We start from the raw sequence: 19,355 nt of genomic DNA, 5'->3' as shown, positions 1-19,355 counted from the left end.
GCATGAGGAGAACGCTCTGCGGCTCGGGATGCACGGGTACCGCGTCCAGCTCTTCATCTCAAGGTCGAAGGCCTCAAATGCGGTCACTGGCAGCTTGCCCTGACGCCCACCTGTCGGAGGGAAAATAAGAAGAGGGTTGGAGGATTATGATGAAATATACGTGTGTGTGTGTGTGTGTGTGTGGTATCTCTCTGATAGGACTCAGTCAGTGTGTCACGTCTGTCCCTGCTGGGAGTCAGTGTGTGCGCGATTACCACGTCACGGCAACACAGACAGTAACACATACACACGCAAGTAATGATGACATAGAAAACCACATTTAGTAAGACGCATCACTGTTGTCGACTAATCGTTTTATTTCATTCCACAAGGACCACTGTAAAAAAATACTAATATATATATAATAAAAAAAAAGAATACTAATATATATATATATACATATATATTTATTATTTTTATTTTTTTTTATTTTTGAAGTTAAATATAAAACAAAAGGTTATTGGAGTACATTTTACAAAATAAATAAATAAATAAAAAATACTATTTCAGCCTGTCCACTTCAAAATTTCATGTTTAAATTCAATGTGTTACCCGTCATTGCTAAAAAATAACTAGTGTCTAATAACTAGATCTATTATCTCATTTATATCTCAAATTATCTTATTTAATTTCTCATGTCTTTAAGTCATGTATGAGCATGTGGTGTTTTTTTATCTTGTTTTTGTATGCAGAATATGTCTGAGGAGCTTATTATTATTGAGATTGCGTAACTGCAGAAAGATGACACAATAAGCGCTTCTCATTGGTAACACAATGAATCTGTTAGTTGAGCTTCTGTGAGTGTGTAGCTACAGTAATATCCATTAGTCACAGCAGACAGCATATTTCATGTGATGAGAATGAAAATGAGGCTGTGATGGATGGAAGTTTATGTCATGCTGTTGTGTATCTGGGGAGAAATCATTCAGCTGATGAAACAATCTGGAATTTTTCAATAAAAAATGGCATTTTGTAGGATCTTAACATATGATGCAATGGATGCACTGTCCTTTCCACTTCATTTGATAATAATAATAATAACAGTTTATTTGACATTGTCATTTAAGTCAAATGAAACATGACGTCTACCCTGAATAAGGTCTAAAACTAGTGGTTCTCAACTGCTTGGACCCTAAAGAGATTTCGCCATATAACATATAATCATGCATTTAAAGGGATAATTAATCCAAAACTACAAATTCTGTCATCATTTACCCACCCTTATGTCATTCCAAACCTGTATGACATTCCTTCTTACAGTAAGTGGAAGATAAAAGCAGATATTTTGAAGAATCTTAAACAAAAAGTTCCACAGTATGGACAACAAAACCCCACTGAGACATTTATCAAAATATCTTCTTTTATTTTTTACAGAAGAAGGCAAGTCATACACGTTTAGATGAGGAGTAAATGGATGATTTTCATTTTTGCGTGAACCATACTATTAAGAAATGCAAAATAAATAACATAACTGGGAGGAGAACTTGTCTCTTATGTTTTTGTTGTGACGTCACAAAGGTCACATGTCCAATTATTGACCCTTCGCAAAGACCCGCCCCCCCTTTGTTACTGTTGCTATGTCCGACAAGCCATGCTGCTCTCACGCCACACATCATGTTCTCACGCAGTGAAAAATACATTGCAGAGAATAGAGAAAACTGATTTTGTGCCGACAGACGTGATAGTAAGTCTTAGTTTTCAAATTTGCTAATTTTTTTTAAAAATTCAATCAATAAATACCATTTTGTGGCTCTTTAATGTGTCATGACAGATCACTAGCACCTAAGTTCAAGCGGCACATGAACCATAAAGCATGAAATAAACATGAATAAACATCAGAAGGTATTTTGTTACAACTGTGGAAAGACGTCAATACACACCATTTAAAGTCCACCGAAGTTAATCTACTCTTCTGTCTGGTTTGTTTGTCAGATAAAAATGGCAGATTCGGCGTCATGACTGGTCAGATCACCTGTCAATCAAACTCCCTGCAAAGGGTCAATTGAACTCGACAATAGTGACATCTGTCACTAAGTAAAAGCAGCCAAATTAGGTAGATGCCAACATGGAGCGGATATGTCCTCATCCTTGAAAACCATGAACAAAACTAAACAAGGACAAAAAGATAAATACAAACCACACTGCATTAAAAACATTATTGGTTGTGAACAAGAAACCATTAAAATCTTTTAGTCTTTTAGAAACCAAAATCATCAATACTGCCAAACACCAACAAATCTCAATGTTGATTTCAGTGACTTTAAGAACATTTCTATAACTTTTGCACAATAAACAGTTGTGATTCTCTTTTGGGTTGCCACTGTGCTGTATATCCATTGTTTATTCTGGGTGCTGAAACAAAATCAGTTGAGATCGACTGATCTATACAACAAATAATACAACACAAGAACATAAACCTCTCTGGAAAACAATGTAAAGTTTACAACTAGGGTGTGTATGACTGCTTATGTATGTGAGAGCTCAGAAAGAATCAAGCACTGTCACGTTTCCAGGTATGCCTTCATTTTTTCCTTGTATTCTTTCCCTCTTGCACGTTCTCTTTCCTTCACTATGCATTCACAATGCGACTGATTTCCTCCCAGCTCTGGCATTACTGAAAGCCCTCTGGGACAGAACAGAGAGCCAGGGAAAACACACACACAAGAGAAAACAAAGGGAGGAGAGAAAGAACCTGTCTGAGGAACAATGCGAAAGAGCGAAGAGATGGAGAAAGCAGGCCCGAAAATGGAAATCCAGTCAAGACAGTGTGAGAGAACAAGAAAAGTCTTGAGGACGGGGCGGCGTGACTCTATAAGAAGCGAGGTTACAGCAGTTCATTTAAGAGGACTTGTTCTCTTGACCTTTGCTGGACACCTCTAATTAACTTCTTTCAAGTCTTTCAGCCTTTCGACTTCAATCATTAAAGCCTCCATGGTCAAAATTGTGAGAAATTAGCTGAGGGGAACAGGGCAAATACACGAGTGGATTCAACAGAGATGTGTATGGGCGAGATATTGAGCTGAGTGAAGTGCAGCTGGTATTGGGCCAAACCCATCCACAGACAGATTTGAAGACAGACGGTCGCTGCAGCCAGCATCAAGCACACATGGCAAACTAACACGCACATCATATGCAAAATAACATTTACATAGGCAAAGTGCGCAGGTTGTTAGGATTGCGCTGCCTACAGTGTGTGATGCATGGTTTGCGAGTGGTAGTGATAGTAGGGATCTGGAAACACATAGTAAGAATTGGTTATAAAAACTGAAAACAGAAGGGAAACAAGTAGTAGGAAAGAGAATGATTCAAAAGTGATACTTATGTCCCTTGCCAGTGTCCCTGCTCGGTGGAGTCGAACGGTAGAGTCGATGGTCTTTACACTCTTCAGTCTTCACACGAGGGCTGCCGCAGTATACTAAGCTTTTCATATTCGTCTAACAAAACTCAAATTGAATTCAGCTGGACACACTTTCCTGTTTATCACAACAAATGGCCAAGCAAAGCGCATGACACTGACAAGGTACGCGATACAGTACGAGACCAAATGCGATTTAAATAACGCACGCTGACTGTCAGTAAATCTGAATTCAAAAACAAAGAAACAAGGAGAGCTTGGATATGTTACAGCAGGGGTCTTCAGCTGTTTTCATGTCAAGCCCCCCTAGGTGGATAGAGAGACCCCATGTTGCAGTATAGAACTTTTGATTTTTATACACAATGAATTTTCCAACCCAATCTCACAGCAATTCGTACATATTTGACAAGGTCGCTCATTTGTACGAATTCACACAATTTGTGAAAAATCGTACATATTTTATGAGGTGGCATATTCGTAGGAATTCGTACAAAGGACCACACCTAACCCCTCCCTACACTTAACTATCACAGAAATCGTTCAAAATTGTCCAAAATTGGTCGTAAATATTTGTACAAATTAGCCACTTCGTAAAATACGTAAGAATTGGCTGTGAGATAGTGTTGGAATTTTCCCCCTTTTTGTTTGAGTGAATTGACAATTTCAACTTCTGGTTCAATCAAGGGTGAAAGTTTTTAATTTTAAATTCCAACATATGCTCCACAAGGCTGAATTTATTTGATCAAAAATACAGCATACAGCAATATTGTGAAATATTATTGCAATTTAAAATAAATGTTCTATATACAGTGGGTACGGAAAGTATTCAGACCCCCTTAAATTCCATGTGATATTTCAGTTTTTCTTTTTTAATAAATCTGCAAAAATGTCAACAATTCTGTGTTTTTCTGTCAATATGGGGTGCTGTGTGTACATTAATGAGGAAAAAAAATTAACTTAAATGATTTTAGCAAATGGCTGCAATATAACAAAGAGTGAAAAATTTAAGGGGGTCTGAATACTTTCCGTACCCACTGTATATAACTTCTTATATATAATGTATTTAATTTTATTTCTGTGATGGCAAAGCTGAATTTTCAGAATTTATTACTTCACTCTTCAGGGTCACATGATCCATGATCATTCTAATCTGCTGATTTGGTGCTCAAGAAACATTTCTTATTATTATCAATGTTGAAAACATTGCTGCTTAACATTTTTTGTGGAAACCATGATACTTTACCCCCAGGATTCTTTACTGAATAGAAAGTTCGAAATAACAGCGATTAAACATGATTCTTGTAACATTATAAATTCTTTACTGTCAATTTTGTTTAATTAATGTGTCCTTGAAAGTATTAATAAAAAATGGTAGTGTACGTCTTTATCCAAACAATGCAAGACCTGTTGGGAAACATTATTTTTGTCAGGACCACTATCGTCAAAGATGATTGACAATTAGCATACAGTTTGGATTGGCGGTATGGTTCTGTTCTGGGCAAGAACTCCCTGCGCATCCATGCAGCCTAGCATGGATGAGAGCAGGGAGAGCAGCAATAACCCCCCAGGGTAAACAAAACAGAACCAACATAAATGTATTGCAGATATTGTTAAAGTTCAATAATTTTATGTACACATTTTAGAATTAGTCTGATTCAAAGGAGAATCAGAAGGCTGAATCCCTACTGACAGAGGAGGAGTTGGGGATGGAGGAGGGTAATTAGCTATTGAGCAATGCGAAAACTGCTGATAATACTGAGGGACCTTATATATGAATGCTTAGATAGGTGTCGTATTCCCATAGGTTGATGGGGATCAGCTGAAGGTCAGCTGATGCGAGCTTGACTAACGTGACCTGCCAGAACTAACGCTACGCTTGATATTTGCAATTCCACTTTGTAGCAGCGCAGAAAATTCTAATGATAAAAATAAATAAAAAAATTCACTCATGAAAACAACACCAGTGGAAAACACCTTTAAGCAGTCTTAAACTTTCTCTGAGAATGTTTTTTATTTCACATTCGAATGGGGTCACGTCGCTCTCCTGCCCACACCAGAGGCAACAATATTAGCGAGCACAGTGGGCATCTTATTTTGGGGAGACAGCGTGGTGCATCTGGGTGACGTGTGATCGAGTGTCTGCGCTCATGATAGACCTCGCGGGGCGCATCCCAAAGTAAATCAAAACTAGATTAGCATTCTGTGATACTGGCTCATTCCTCATTCATGGCCTTAATGTGATTTTACTGCCGCTCTATTTGTGGTCCAGCAGCCTGACAAATAACAGAATTAAGTTTCTTAACTTTACTTCTGTCACCAGGCAAAAGATCTTCAATGCAAAACTTTTTTAAGTGTCAAACTGCATCTAAAGCATGACAAGCAACACAAAGGTGAGTAGCCCTTTGAGCACAAGTGAGGGACAGAGAGTGAAAAACAGAGATAGAAAGAAAGAATGATGATGAAGACGGCAAGGAGGGATATAAGCAAAAGCAAGGGTTGCATACAGAGAGACTCTGAATGAATTATTCCCTGTGATGTCAAATCAATGACAAAACTGTGTCACAGCGGAGGAAAAGAATCATGAGTCCACAGGGAAAATCTGTATTACTCCCCATTCCACTTACTTCACACATCACATCTCAATTTCTAATAATTTCATAAATTGTTAAGGTTTTTAGGGGTTGAATTTATCAAACTCCAATCAAATTGAACTGTGCAGAAAGAAGAAACAAAATAAGTTTAGAGTTAGCTGGAAAAACATAAATAGTTTAAATGAACAAACTCTTCACTTTAGTTTTTACTATTTGGTTATAAAGAGTCACCAAAACCATTAAAGGAAGATGAAGTTATTTATCTATTTTTTATTTTTTTATCCCAGAGGCAAATTATTGGTGGAGATGCACATTAACATATTCTCCTTAATCTACGTTCAAGCAATCTTAAACAGCATATCAGAACATCTCTACTGAATTCACCGCATTTCTATTCACATTCAGTCTGAGCTGTAAAATGAAACCAAACAAGACTAGATAATAAGTTGAAACACAGAAGTTGTACTTGCTGTGAGGGACTGTAAGTCTAGGTGTGTACTGTAACAGTAATGAGGGCACATCTGCTTCACCAGGCTGATCAATCATACGCTGGCATGGGAAGGTGATGTTGTCCATCACTCTTGCCATGTACAGCCTACACCTTATACAAAAAAATCTTCTGGCCTCATTAGTGTGTGTGTGTAGGGAGGCAGAGTTTTAATGACTTCTCAAAGAGTGAGAGGGCAGCTGATCTTTGTGTCTGACCTGAACAGAATGTCTCACAGTGCAGAGAGGTTAGAAAGAGGACAAATCTGGCAAAACAAGACCCCATACTGGCAACCCCACATGCTCATCAAACCCATGGGCACAAACACACTCTGATCAACAATCAAACTCACACATACACAGTTTAACCATTCCAAATGCTCATCAAACTCAGGCATTTACATGTACACATTTGGCAGATGCTTTAATGCAAAGCAACTTAAATTGCTTTGTATCAGTTCATGCATTAACACATTCACCTAGCTATTTAAATATGAAATGTTCTTAATTATTATTAATTATTAGATTATTAACCCTAATCTTAAAAGAAATCTTTGGCATGTCTAGAATTAAAAAAGTAACATGATTTTTTGTTTCTGAATCTATTAATTATATAAATAAAAATAAACAATAAAACTGCAATTTATGCATACAATTGATTGACGATACTTCTATATAAAATTCATTTTGATATTTTTGGGGGAGCTAAAAAATGATGCCAAATCAAAGTCATATGGCATGACTAACATGCTGAAAACAAATCATGAAACCGAGTACATACTGCATGATTTTCAAAGTCATCGGATCATGGTTGTTTTCAGACTGCACCACTATCTGGGGTAGCATTCAGTTGCTGCTGTGTTCACATTGCACGATGGATCGGTGACAGGAGGTTACACACTGCATGACTTTACAATAGGAAGAATCGTCGACAACTCTGTCTGGTCTGCAAAATACAGCCAAATGCACACGAGACGTGAAAAGGAAATTACGCTATTAAGATCACGCTGATATTCTGGTCTATAAGTCCTCCCCGAACACACACTAATTAAAAAAAAATTACTTCCTTGTTAACAACATACTTCTGCTGGGAAAATGTTATATACACTAATCTAAGTACTTGAAAGTGAAACCAACGTTTTGTGCATTTTATAATGAGCTTATTTCTTATAGCCTACAAAAGCCCTCAAAGTGATGAAAAAGAAAAATGCAATAAATCTTTTGTCCTTTATAGAAGAATATTATTTACAGGAAAAACCCAAGCCCCATTTAATGTTTAATTATATATATATATATATATATATATATATCTTCATGTACCTGTTTTGTATATTCTAATGCAAACATTTTATGGGCGTCGGCGACGCATCTGCAATTCTCTCAGATTGCGTCTTTGATCATTCACACTGCGTGACTGTCACTCGTGTGAATGAGCACTGATTTGCCTCCAATTTCGGGCATTTGTCAGCGATTTTGCAAAACTTTTCGGCAAGTGAAAATCAGGGCTAAAATCGTGCAGTGTGAACTTGGCATAAATCTCTCAAAATATCCAACAGCTTTACTTTTTTATGAAAAGTTGTAAAATGTAAAACCCCAACATTTTCAAAGGGGTCATATGATGCGATTTCAATTTTTCCTTTCTTTTCAGAAAGGCGGGGCATAGAGGAGAAACAATAATGTACAGTATGTGGAAAATAATGTGTTTTTTGAACATTAAACTGCATAAACACATTTCACATTTCATTACACCAAATACACAAAATAATGTTCTTTTTAGCAGCATCATATGACCCCTTTAATAATATTAATTAATTAATTAATTAATAATTCATGTTATTTGTAATAGAAATACATTTTACCTTGAAAATATTTGTAAAATTTGTATTAAAATGTGTACATTCACATGTATATAAGGTGTAAATACTTGACCAACATGAATATAAGGATAAAGGATTTTTTCTTTTCTTTTTTGTAAACACTCTTGTTTGTCACTGACCAATTTATCGCTCATATTTAGCTCTAACTTCGAAGGACAATGTTTTGTCCTTTGTATAATTGTCATTTGTATAATTTATGTTTACTTATACATAAAATCTACATACTCTCTCTCTCTCTCTCTCTCTCTCTTTCTCACACACACACACACACACACACACATACATAAAACAGGCAGTAACTTGCAGCCAAGGGCTGTGTCTCTTTTAAAGGACAGACTTTATCATGGGAGTGTATCATGGGAACCTGCAGTGTAGATTTCCATTTAAAGGGGTCATATGATGTTGCTAAAAATAACATTATTTTGTGTATTTGGTGTAATGAAATGTGTTTATGCGGTTTAAAGTAAAAAAAACACATTATTTTCCACATACTGTACATTATTGTTTCTCCTCTATGCCCCGCCTTTCTGAAACATGTCGATTTTTACAAAGCTCATCGGTCTGAAAAGCGAGGTGTGCCCTGATTGGCCAGCTATCCAGTGCGTTGTGATTGGCCGAATACCTCAAGCGTGTGACGATAATGTTACGCCCCTTACCATACTGTGATGCCGTTTGGCCTGAGCGACGAGACATTTAAGGGGGTCTGAATACTTTCCGTACCCACTGTATATAACTTCTTATATATAATGTATTTAATTTTATTTCTGTGATGGCAAAGCTGAATTTTCAGAATTTATTACTTCACTCTTCAGGGTCACATGATCCATGATCATTCTAATCCCAAAGAGAAAGGAAAAATTGAAATCGCATCATATGACCCCTTTAATGCTCCTTTGTGATTTCCAACACTGAGGTAAGAACTGAACAGCTCTGCTGTAAACCGTCAGATCCCTGCAGCATACTGCAGTGCAGATTTCACTTCCCCTCACTGAGAAATGACTCCACTCCACGGTTCTTATCAGCCCTGGCACGGCATAAACAATTACCAGGTGTTGTTACCACATCTGCTGCTCCTGGAGAATATTGTGAGACAGTCTGACATGGAAAATAAGTTACATTATAATTACTGGCTAGTCTAGTACTCCATCTGCTAAGCACCTCTAGAGAGAAGACTCACATTTTCATTCCTTTAAAACAATATATGTTGATGATATGCATAGACATACTCTACTGTTCCAAAGTTTGGGGACAGTAAGATTTAAAAAAAAAATAAAAAAATACTTGTATTCGACAAACACACATTAAATTAATCAAAAGTGACAGTAAAAACATTTATAATATTACAAAAGAGTTATCCAATTCAAATAAATGCAGTTCTTTATTTTTGCTTTTCATGGTTTCCACAAAATATATTAAGCAGCATGACTGTTTTCAACATTGATAATGATAAGAAATGTTTTTTTTTGAGTAGCAAATCAGCATATCAGAATGCATTCTGAAGGATCATGTGACACTGAAAAGTAATGACTGCTGAAAATTCAGCTTTGCATCACAGGAATAAATTACATTTTAAAATACAATAGAAATAAAATAGAAAACAGTCATTTTGAATTGTAAAAATATTTCACAATTGTTCTGTTTTCACAGTATTTTAAATAAATGCAGCCTTGGTGAGCAAAAGAGACTTTTTAAAAAAACATTTAAAGTCTTATCACCCCAAACTTTTGAACAGTAGTGTATAGGCCTATACAAAATATGCATGATTATTGTAGGAACTGAAAGTGTTTTTCTAAAATGCTGTAACAGAAATCAACCATTCATGTCTAAATGTATCCAATTATTCAGATTATTTGCTCTAATTTACAAATTTTGTCATAATCGACACTCTTAAAAATAAAGGTGCTTCCCGATGTCAAAGAAGAAACTTTTTTGTCTAAATGGTTCCATAAAGAACCTTTAACATCTGAAGAACCTTTCTGTTTCACATAAGGTTCTTTGTGGCAAAATAAGTTTCTTCAGATGATAAAAAGGTAAGAAAGAGATGGTTCTTTAAAGAACCTTTGACTGAATGGTTCTTTGTGGAGCCAAAAATGGTTCTTCTATGGCATCGCTGTGAAGAACCTTTTAAACACCTTTATTTTTAAGAGTGTAACCACCATCATGTCACTAGAAAACTATATAATTTTTTTTCCTGTTGATGAAAATGCTGAAGTTCAAGTTAAATGGCTGTCAAGATTAGATTAGAAATGAGAAAGAAACTATGTTAGGTTGGGATTTGAATTGTGGATCCCCTTTCACACTAAACAAAAGTTTTACCATTAGACTCTCCTGCCTGTCTGCCCTTTTTATTATTTGGTCGTCTCTTATTATTCCTAGGGAACCAAGAGTGTGTCTCTGACAAACAACCGAATTATTCAGATTTATGAGACAATTTTATGAGGGCTTACCTAGAACATAGATCTTGTTACCGTGCAGCAAGGAGAAGGCTCCGTAGCGTGGGGTGGGCATGGAGGTGAGGGGCAACCACTGGTCCTTTGTTGGCTCATACAGCCTCACTGAGGCCTGAGGGGTCGTGTCAGCTCCCATCCCACCCAGCGCATACACCTTGCCATCTGAGAGGGTCAGACAAAAAAGAGAGAGTCTGAAATTAGTTTAAACTCTGTTTCCAAGTCTCCCACATCCCTTATTACAGTTTTTCTCAATTGCTTAAACACACTTGTCCACTCGGACATCACATTTTCAAAACAGTTAACACACAGGCTGAAACTGAAACTCAATGGCCAAAATGACTCATTTTGTTTGCAAAATGCTCCAACACTCACAAAACATTAAAAACATGCAACATAAGCAAATACTTCCATCAAACACCACAGCTTGTGGTCAAATTAATTTATTCTTTCAATCAATAATTACACAATGGACAACAAAATACAAAACACAGCTATCAATATGAAATTACACTGTTCAAACTCAGAAGTGTTGAATATAGTTTAAAAAAACAAAAACAAAGGAAACTTATGGATGGTAATATCTAAAAAACAAAATGAAGAGTTGAAATACTCAGAACTTAAAATTGGATGTTTTCCCTTGCAGTGTTGCAATGCACCAATGGAAATACCTCCTTGCATGGCAAATCCATCAACAGCCCTCTCTCTTTAGGTGAAACCAGTCTTTCATTTAGTGCATCAAGAAATGTGATGAGGCATTCTGTATTGAACTGATAGTTTGTATGTGGCAAAGGACATCATTGGAGATGGCAGCACACATGGTGATATTGGCACCCCTCTGACCTGGCACTGCAACAGTGACCCTCTGCCCAATAAATGTTCCTCCCGCGTCTCCTCACTTTACAGAGGTTGAAGCTTTGGCCTCTTTGATCCATACTTGCAAATAGCAGGACAGAGGTGGAATCTTTTATAAAGGGATGAGGACTGATTGCTGATTGAAGAGTTGTGCAAATGAGTTTCACACAGGTGCACTAGAAATTCACAATTATGCAAGTACTTTCTATCAGCTGTGAATAAATGTTTTCCTTTTGATCAACACAGTGAATCCAATAGAGTTTGGGGTCTTTCAATGAGATCTGTAGTGACTGTTTTGACAAAGGGTGTGAAAAATGTGTGAAACAAATGAAAAAGTGTTAAGGCATTTGCAAGAGAAGCTAAGAATGTGATGATGAAGATCAAGAGGATCCCAGTTTCATTAAGCGTGTCTTAGCAAATGAGAAAAACGGTAAACAAATTAATAACAAACAAATCAGGAAATGGCAGAGCAGTGGCAGTGAGTCACTAGTCTGAATTAGGAATGTTCTCTCCGTGCCAGAGTGGAGAATCTCTAGAGACATGCACCTTTTTTTTCTGAGCTCCAGCTATTTTAAGGTTTACTTAAATTCCACCTCTAAACATCACACTCCACATTTGTTCTCTTCCCCTACGGGGACTGAACATTAAATATGAATGTGTTCCCATAACTGACTCAAACTTTTGAACTTTCCCACAAACTTCTCTATTATAGCTCTACCTGAAATATATACAGTACACTACTATACTTTTTTCTCAATTGCTAAAACACATTTTTTAATCCCTGGTGAAAAACCAGCTTATTCTAGCATGAATGCACACGCTCGTTCAGGCTGGTTAGTGCGACTTTGCTGCTGGTAAAGTTGGTTGATATGTTTAATCATGTTGTTTACTTTGCTAGCTGAGCAAAGGTCGAGCAAAGAACTCCTGCTGGTTAAACTAGAAGCCAGATGTAGACAACAGCATCCAAAACACAACATATGCTGAGCTATAACAAATATAGCATGAAATCAACTTAAATTTTACAAACCTCAAACTTTACACAAAAAACAAACCTCATCATATACCTATAAAGAGACAAATTTACATTTTAGAAGAAGCCATGTTGGCACTCAAAAGTGAATGGCAGAGACTTCATTTAATACTATTCCTCTCTAAAACACATTTTTTAATCCCTGGTGAAAAACCAGCTTATTCTAGCATGAATGCACACGCTCGTTCAGGCTGGTTAGTGCGACTTTGCTGCTGGTAAAGTTGGTGGATATGTTTAATCATGTTGTTTACTTTGCTAGCTGAGCAAAGGTCGAGCAAAGAACTCCTGCTGGTTAAACTAGAAGCCAGATGTAGACAACAGCATCCAAAACACAACATATGCTGAGCTATAACAAATATAGCATGAAATCAACTTAAATTTTACAAACCTCAAACTTTACACAAAAAACAAACCTCATCATATACCTATAAAGAGCCAAATTTACATTTTAGAAGAAGCCATGTTGGCACTCAAAAGTGAATGGCAGACTTCATTTAATACTATTCCTCTAATGTGAACACTTTCAGTATTGTTTGCATCTAAAGCCCAGAACTCTGTAGCTATTTTTGCAAACCCCATTCTGGCTGCTGTGTGAAGTAGTTTGCATACTAATGTTCACATAATGAGAACTGTGTGTTAACTGAGGTTGTGATGACATTGTGATGGTTTCTGAATGCTAGTGCTTTCAACATGAGCACAAAATGGTTATAAAATGATTCATTTGTATTTAGAGTTTTGAGAATAAAATGCAACTTGTGTTTATATGTTTGAAGAATTAGCCTTTGTTTGTAAAAGTGAAACTGATGGTTCATAAGATCATAAGTTTTGTAAGTGCTTTGTCCCAACAGTTCCAAAATAGTAAAATAATAATAATTCATATAAAAATAATATTTATTAAAATAGAAACAGAATCCCAGAAATTTCATTATTATTTAATATACATAATTTTGTCAAATAATAATCATGGATTTTAGTGTGAAAACAACTGAGAAAAACTGTAACTAATCCAATTTATAGAATATATGTGTCTATAATTAAACAGAGCACCAGACAAATTATATTACATTCCATTCTGATATAACTATGCATTTAAAACACAGCTTTTAGGCTCAGTTTAGGCTTAACTCTAATCCAACAATGACCTTCATAAAGTTTTCAAGGGAAAATGCAGCACAGCGGTGAAATTAGGATATGAATGTGGAGAGAAATGCAGCATCAGCAAAGAGAACAGCCCTGCTGCAGCACAGCCAACTGCTAATGGAAAGAGAGAGACAGAGAGAGAGAGAGAGAGAGAGAGAGAGAGAGTTGTATGTACAGTTGTGGAAGAGAAAAGCATCCTAATATTGATGCTAGTCATAATTTTACTGAACTGTCAATGGGACAAACAGCATGTGAGAAAGAGCATGGGAGTACTGACTGATGTGCACATACGGTTTATTACGCCACTGAAACACCCGAATCAAGACATCAGGATAATCCCTGGAGGAAACAGCATTAATGATCACCATATGGAGCGTTTAAGACTGTGAGAGAGGATGTATGTTAGTTAAAGACAGTTTCGGAATTATGTCTGTATAATTCTCTCCTGGCATGACTGCAGCAGCTGCTGACTCAGATATCTGCAGTACTCTGGGACAGCAGCCTGCGACTATAGTTAACTGCAGAACAAATGGGACAGATAGAGAGATACTAGGTGGCAGCAGAGAGTACTGGTCATGCCCTCCAAAATAAATTAATAAAACAAATAAATAAAAAACTGTAACTACTGTAACAGCAATATATTATATATGTTCCTTGCAAAAACAGTTTATGTAGTCATAATATAGCATTGATTTCTGAATGGATATTAATGAAGTGGTGTCCACATGATGTAGTTACACCATTTACCAGCAGGGGGTAACTAGACCATGCTAACTAGCCATACCCTGACCTTTTGAAGAAGCTATTTAAGTGTTGGGAAATCATAACTATGATGTGATGTGTGCACTCAAGTCTTTTCTGACACAATCCTTCATTATTTCTCTCTTTTTCTATACCTGATAATGACAAAGCCATTTTAGTGCTACTGTATAAAAAATGAAGAGCAATGAATGTGCATTAGGTGTGTAATTGGTTGTCACAGAAAATGATGGGGAAAGCAACTTGGTCATACAGCCTTGTCTCCTCATAAACAGGCTAAATGAATAGCATTTTCTAACGAGTGTCATCACTATTCTTCATCAACACTACAGAAAATGCATACAAATTAATTTGACCATCACAGTTATTACTCAGGATTAATACTAATTTGCTTCCACCGCAATTCTTTAATCAGTAATGTTATTGTTAACTAAAATTATTAAAAGTATTTTTGTTGGCAATTGAATTGAAGCTGAATTAAATTATAACATGAAAAACTTGAAAAACATGAAATCTTGCTTTGGCAACTAACTGAAATGAGATTAAGTTGAGGTACTAAAAGTACTATAAATAATAAATTAAAAAAGTAAATTAAAGCTATATAGAATTATTAAAAACAATGACACAGAAAAACACTTAAAAATGGCAAAAGAATATCAAATTACTAAAGCTTAAACTAAGGTGACAGAAAATAAATAAAATAATAAAATAAAATTAAAATATAAAAATAAAAGCTCTCATTATGGTGTCCGGGTGTGCTCATATGTAGGCCTATATGATTATTTTGACATGATCTGAATGCAGCTTATTTATGTTTTTGCGCTCCTACAGAGTATTATGGTAAATTCAGTTTCCCATGTACACTCAGACCTCATAAACTGCCTAAAATATTTTCCTTATTAGAAAGAAATTTGTTTAGCAATTAGATACTGTAAAATACATAGTTTTCAATGTTTTGCTCTGAGATTGTTGCAGTGATGATCAGGGGTGGAAAGCAATGTTCTTTCCAGCACTCTGAAGCACACTCTACTTCTCTATTTCTTTCCCATGGCTTGCTATATGTGAAAATTATTTTTAGTGAAGATTTTCTTTGTCCTTTTCGGAGCTTGACAGCCACAAGTCACTATAAATTGTCTTTGCATAGCAAGAGCTGCAAAACAATTCCTGAAAAATGTGTTCCACCAAAAATATAACAGCATACGGGTCTGGAACAACATGAGGGAGAAGAAACAATGACAGAATTATTTTTGGGGAGAATGGTCAATTTAAAATTCTCAGTGAGTGTGAAAGGAGAAAGTATTTTACTGTCTATTACATCACCTTTAATGCTCCAGAAAGTGAGGAGACAGTGAGAGAGCAACTGTGAAAGCAAGAGGTCTTTCAAGGCTTGTGTGTAAATGACAGCAAAAAAACAACACTCAAAGATCATGACCACCATCTTCACTTTCATCCTCTTCACTGAATTCACTCTGATGACCACAAATGATTTCTCCAGTTTGATTTGATACAGCCTGACGTGTTCAAGACTGTGTAAAGCATGAAAGAGACTGAGAAAAAGAGCAGGACAGAAATATCTGAACAGTGCAGAAGGATCTAATGGCTTTAGAAACTAACATACTCAAGTTTTTCTTCAAAGGGAAGTTTCAAGGCTATTTTCGATAAAGATTTGCCATAAATTAAGCAATTCCGCGGACATTAAAAACACTTTGTTCTATCTACCCACAATAACATGATAAAACAACAAAAGCTCTTCCATGTAAAGAGGTTTTGTCATAAACATCCACTGCAGTGATAAGCAACGGCCAACAGAACATTTTATTGAAGGCTTGTCTTGTATTTCATGCTAGCTCCGCCTATTGTGAAATCTCATTGGTCCAAAATCTCACTTTCATTACTGTCATTAGACATCAAATATCTTCCATTTGCCTTTACATCAGTCAGCTTGCAGTTTCAGTTTAGTGTGAAAAGATCAATTGCTTGTCGCTAGAAACATCTCATCATGTCTGGTTAGGACACGGTGTCAGTTGTCAGACAACAGATGGAATCCAAATGTCTGTGTTCACCCATTAATGAATGTCAACCACTAGTTAGACAACCTGTCTCAGAGAACAAGACATCACGTTGACATACATGTATTGCACTAAACACATTCCCTGCTAGTCAGAAAAAAACTGCAACTTTTTGTATTTCAACTACTTTTCAACTTTCTGTCAAAGCTAGTCCCTGGCCATATATTTCATCCAAATTAAACAAGTCTTTGGAAACAGTTCTGTCCTTTTTAATAGCTCCTCTTTTCCCCGAGGACTGAGGACAGCAACAGAGCTTATTCTTTTCATGCATCTGACATCTTTATAATAGTGATGGGAAGTTCGGATCATTTTACCGACTCGGACCTTTGAGTCTCGTTCAGCAAAATGAACGAATCTTTTTTCGAGTCATTTCGTTAATTTTAGCAAAATATAATTAAAATGTTAAGTGTTACTTCCCTAATATGTCTACTACTTACGCAAACGTTGATCACACTACAAACAATACAAAACTGCTATAAGAAACAGAAAAGATTAATTCATTGTTTACCTGGGTCTTCAGTCTATGATTAGCTCACCTCACCTCTTATCCAGGTGAACTACTTGACTAATTCCAGTACAGAACCTATATGATGTTGCGCATGCGCGACTGAACGAATCACTCCCCGAGACGACTCGTTCTTCCCGAGTCACATTAAAGATTCGTTCAAAATGAACGAATCGTTCAAGAACGACCCAACACTACTTTATAATATCTTGCTCACGCTGAAAAAAAAAATCAGAATGCTATAGCTGCATACTGTTTTTAAAGGAACACATCTTGTACAGAAACTATTTGATATGTTTTATAATGCAGATAACTGAATACATTATTAAATTACTGCATACTGCAATTGTTGTGTATAGTTATAGAGCTTGAATACAATTTATGGTGCAATTGATTTATCATACAGTGTGACAGGCAAAATACTGTCTTAGCATAAGATTTAATGTCACGCTGTGTTTCATGCTGTTAGGTCAATCCGAGGCCAAACTGAACTCAGCCAGCTTCGCTGTAACTGTCACTCTTTCTGCATGGAAAAATATTTAATCATTAAACAATACACTCTTAAAATAAAGGGTGTTTTTGCAGTGATGCCATTGAAGAACCATTTTGTGATCAAGTAAGTACTTTTCAGTAAGAAAGTTCTTATAAGAACCATCTTTTCTTAGTGTAAAAAACATTTGAATAATCTAAAGAACCTTTTTTTTTCATAACAAAGAACCTTTTGTGGAAAGGTCTACTCTTAAAAATAATGAACCTTTAACATCCATGGAACTTTTCCATTCCGCAAAAGGTTCCTGATAATGGAAAAGGGTTTTTTAGATCATTAAAATGTTCTTCACACTAAGAATAAAATGGTTATTTTTAGAACTGTTCACTGGAAGGTTCTTTGAAGATCCAAAATGGTTCTTATACGGCATCACCACAAAAACCCTTTTGGAACCTTTATTTTTAAGAGTGTTCTTTATAGGTTCTTCAAAGGTTCTATGGATGTCAAAGCTTCTCCATGGGTTGGTGCCGATAGCCAAGCGAGTAGTGTGCCAGCATATCATGCAGTTGCGTTGCGGGTGCCCAGAGTTCAAATTCCGGCCAATAAAGAACCTTTATTAAGTGTGTAACCAATGCATTTATAAATAGACTTCATGTTCTAGTGTTGTTAAATTTCATTCTACAAGTAATAAATGTTTTTATAGTGTAATGAGAGGAAAACACATAGCATTCAAACAATAAGCATTCTGAAATCTCCTGTGTCAGCAGCACCACATGCATGTGTCGTGGTACTTTCAAGAACACGTAAGAGAAGAAATCGTTGAATAAAGTCAGTATTTTTGTTTTCTTTGCCCACAAAAAGTATTCTCATAGCTTCATAAAATTAAGGTTGAAGCACTGATGTCACATGGACTAATTTAATGACGTCCTTACTACCTTTCTGGGCCTTGAATGCGTCAGTTGCATTGCTGTCTATAGAGGGTCAAAAAACTCTAGGATTTCATCAAAAATATCTTAATTTGTGTTCCGAAGATGAACAAAGGTCTTACAGGTTTTGAATGACATGAGGGTGAGTAATTAATGCAAAAATTTTCATTTTTGGGTCAACTATCTCTTTAATGCTGGAAATGTTCAAACATGGACAAAGAAGTCACACCGAACCCTAAAAAAAGCACATCTTGTCGACCACCCAAATAAGACTAAGTCAAATATTCAGTGGTACGGACAGTACAGCACATGCTGGCTGTTCCACACATAAATGTCTTTAGAGGATTATGGGAATGGTAGTCTGAGAGCACCGTTCTTTGCAATCAAGGGTATATAGTGAAGGTATATATTGTTATCTACAAGCTGTTTTCTCCAATCAATCTAAACTCAACCCACCCACCTCGAATCCATCTATTTCTCCCCTCTGCAACCTCGCTGAGTTCGTCACCCCCTGCAGACTGCACTGCCCAATCACACGCAGTCACTTCTAATTAGAGCTCTCTGTTCTGATCTCCATTCGTCGCCCTGAGAGACCCCATAGCAACCAAACACGTACTCTGAGACAATTAGGAAATAGTGGTCTGACAAGAAAAAGCATCTATTGCACATAAAAACACACATGCATGAGCTTGCATCTAACCAGAGCATACAATGGAACAAACAAATCATGTATCAAGTCACAACTATAATTTGGGAAACGGATGCACAAATGTGTTCGTCCGCTCCTGT

General features: G+C 36.4%; 1 protein-coding gene across 1 annotated transcript in view; it reads right to left on the bottom strand.

The window, feature by feature from the left end:
- Nucleotides 1-19,355, bottom strand: part of LOC107671938 (kelch domain-containing protein 8B-like) — a 103,620-nt gene that overhangs the window by 31,834 nt on the left and 52,431 nt on the right. Inside the window, exons 2-3 of the mRNA XM_016464950.1 lie at nucleotides 10,796-10,960; nucleotides 3-110 (exon numbers count right to left, since the gene is read on the bottom strand). Of these exons, the coding sequence (XP_016320436.1) occupies nucleotides 3-110; nucleotides 10,796-10,960 (273 nt within the window). The remainder of the gene's footprint in view (nucleotides 1-2; nucleotides 111-10,795; nucleotides 10,961-19,355) is intronic.

The sequence above is a fragment of the Sinocyclocheilus anshuiensis genome, unplaced genomic scaffold (assembly GCF_001515605.1).
Source record: "Sinocyclocheilus anshuiensis isolate Anshui unplaced genomic scaffold, SAMN03320099.WGS_v1.1 scaffold1053, whole genome shotgun sequence".
NCBI lineage: Eukaryota > Metazoa > Chordata > Actinopteri > Cypriniformes > Cyprinidae > Sinocyclocheilus > Sinocyclocheilus anshuiensis.
This window is presented reverse-complemented; position numbering and strand designations above follow the sequence as displayed.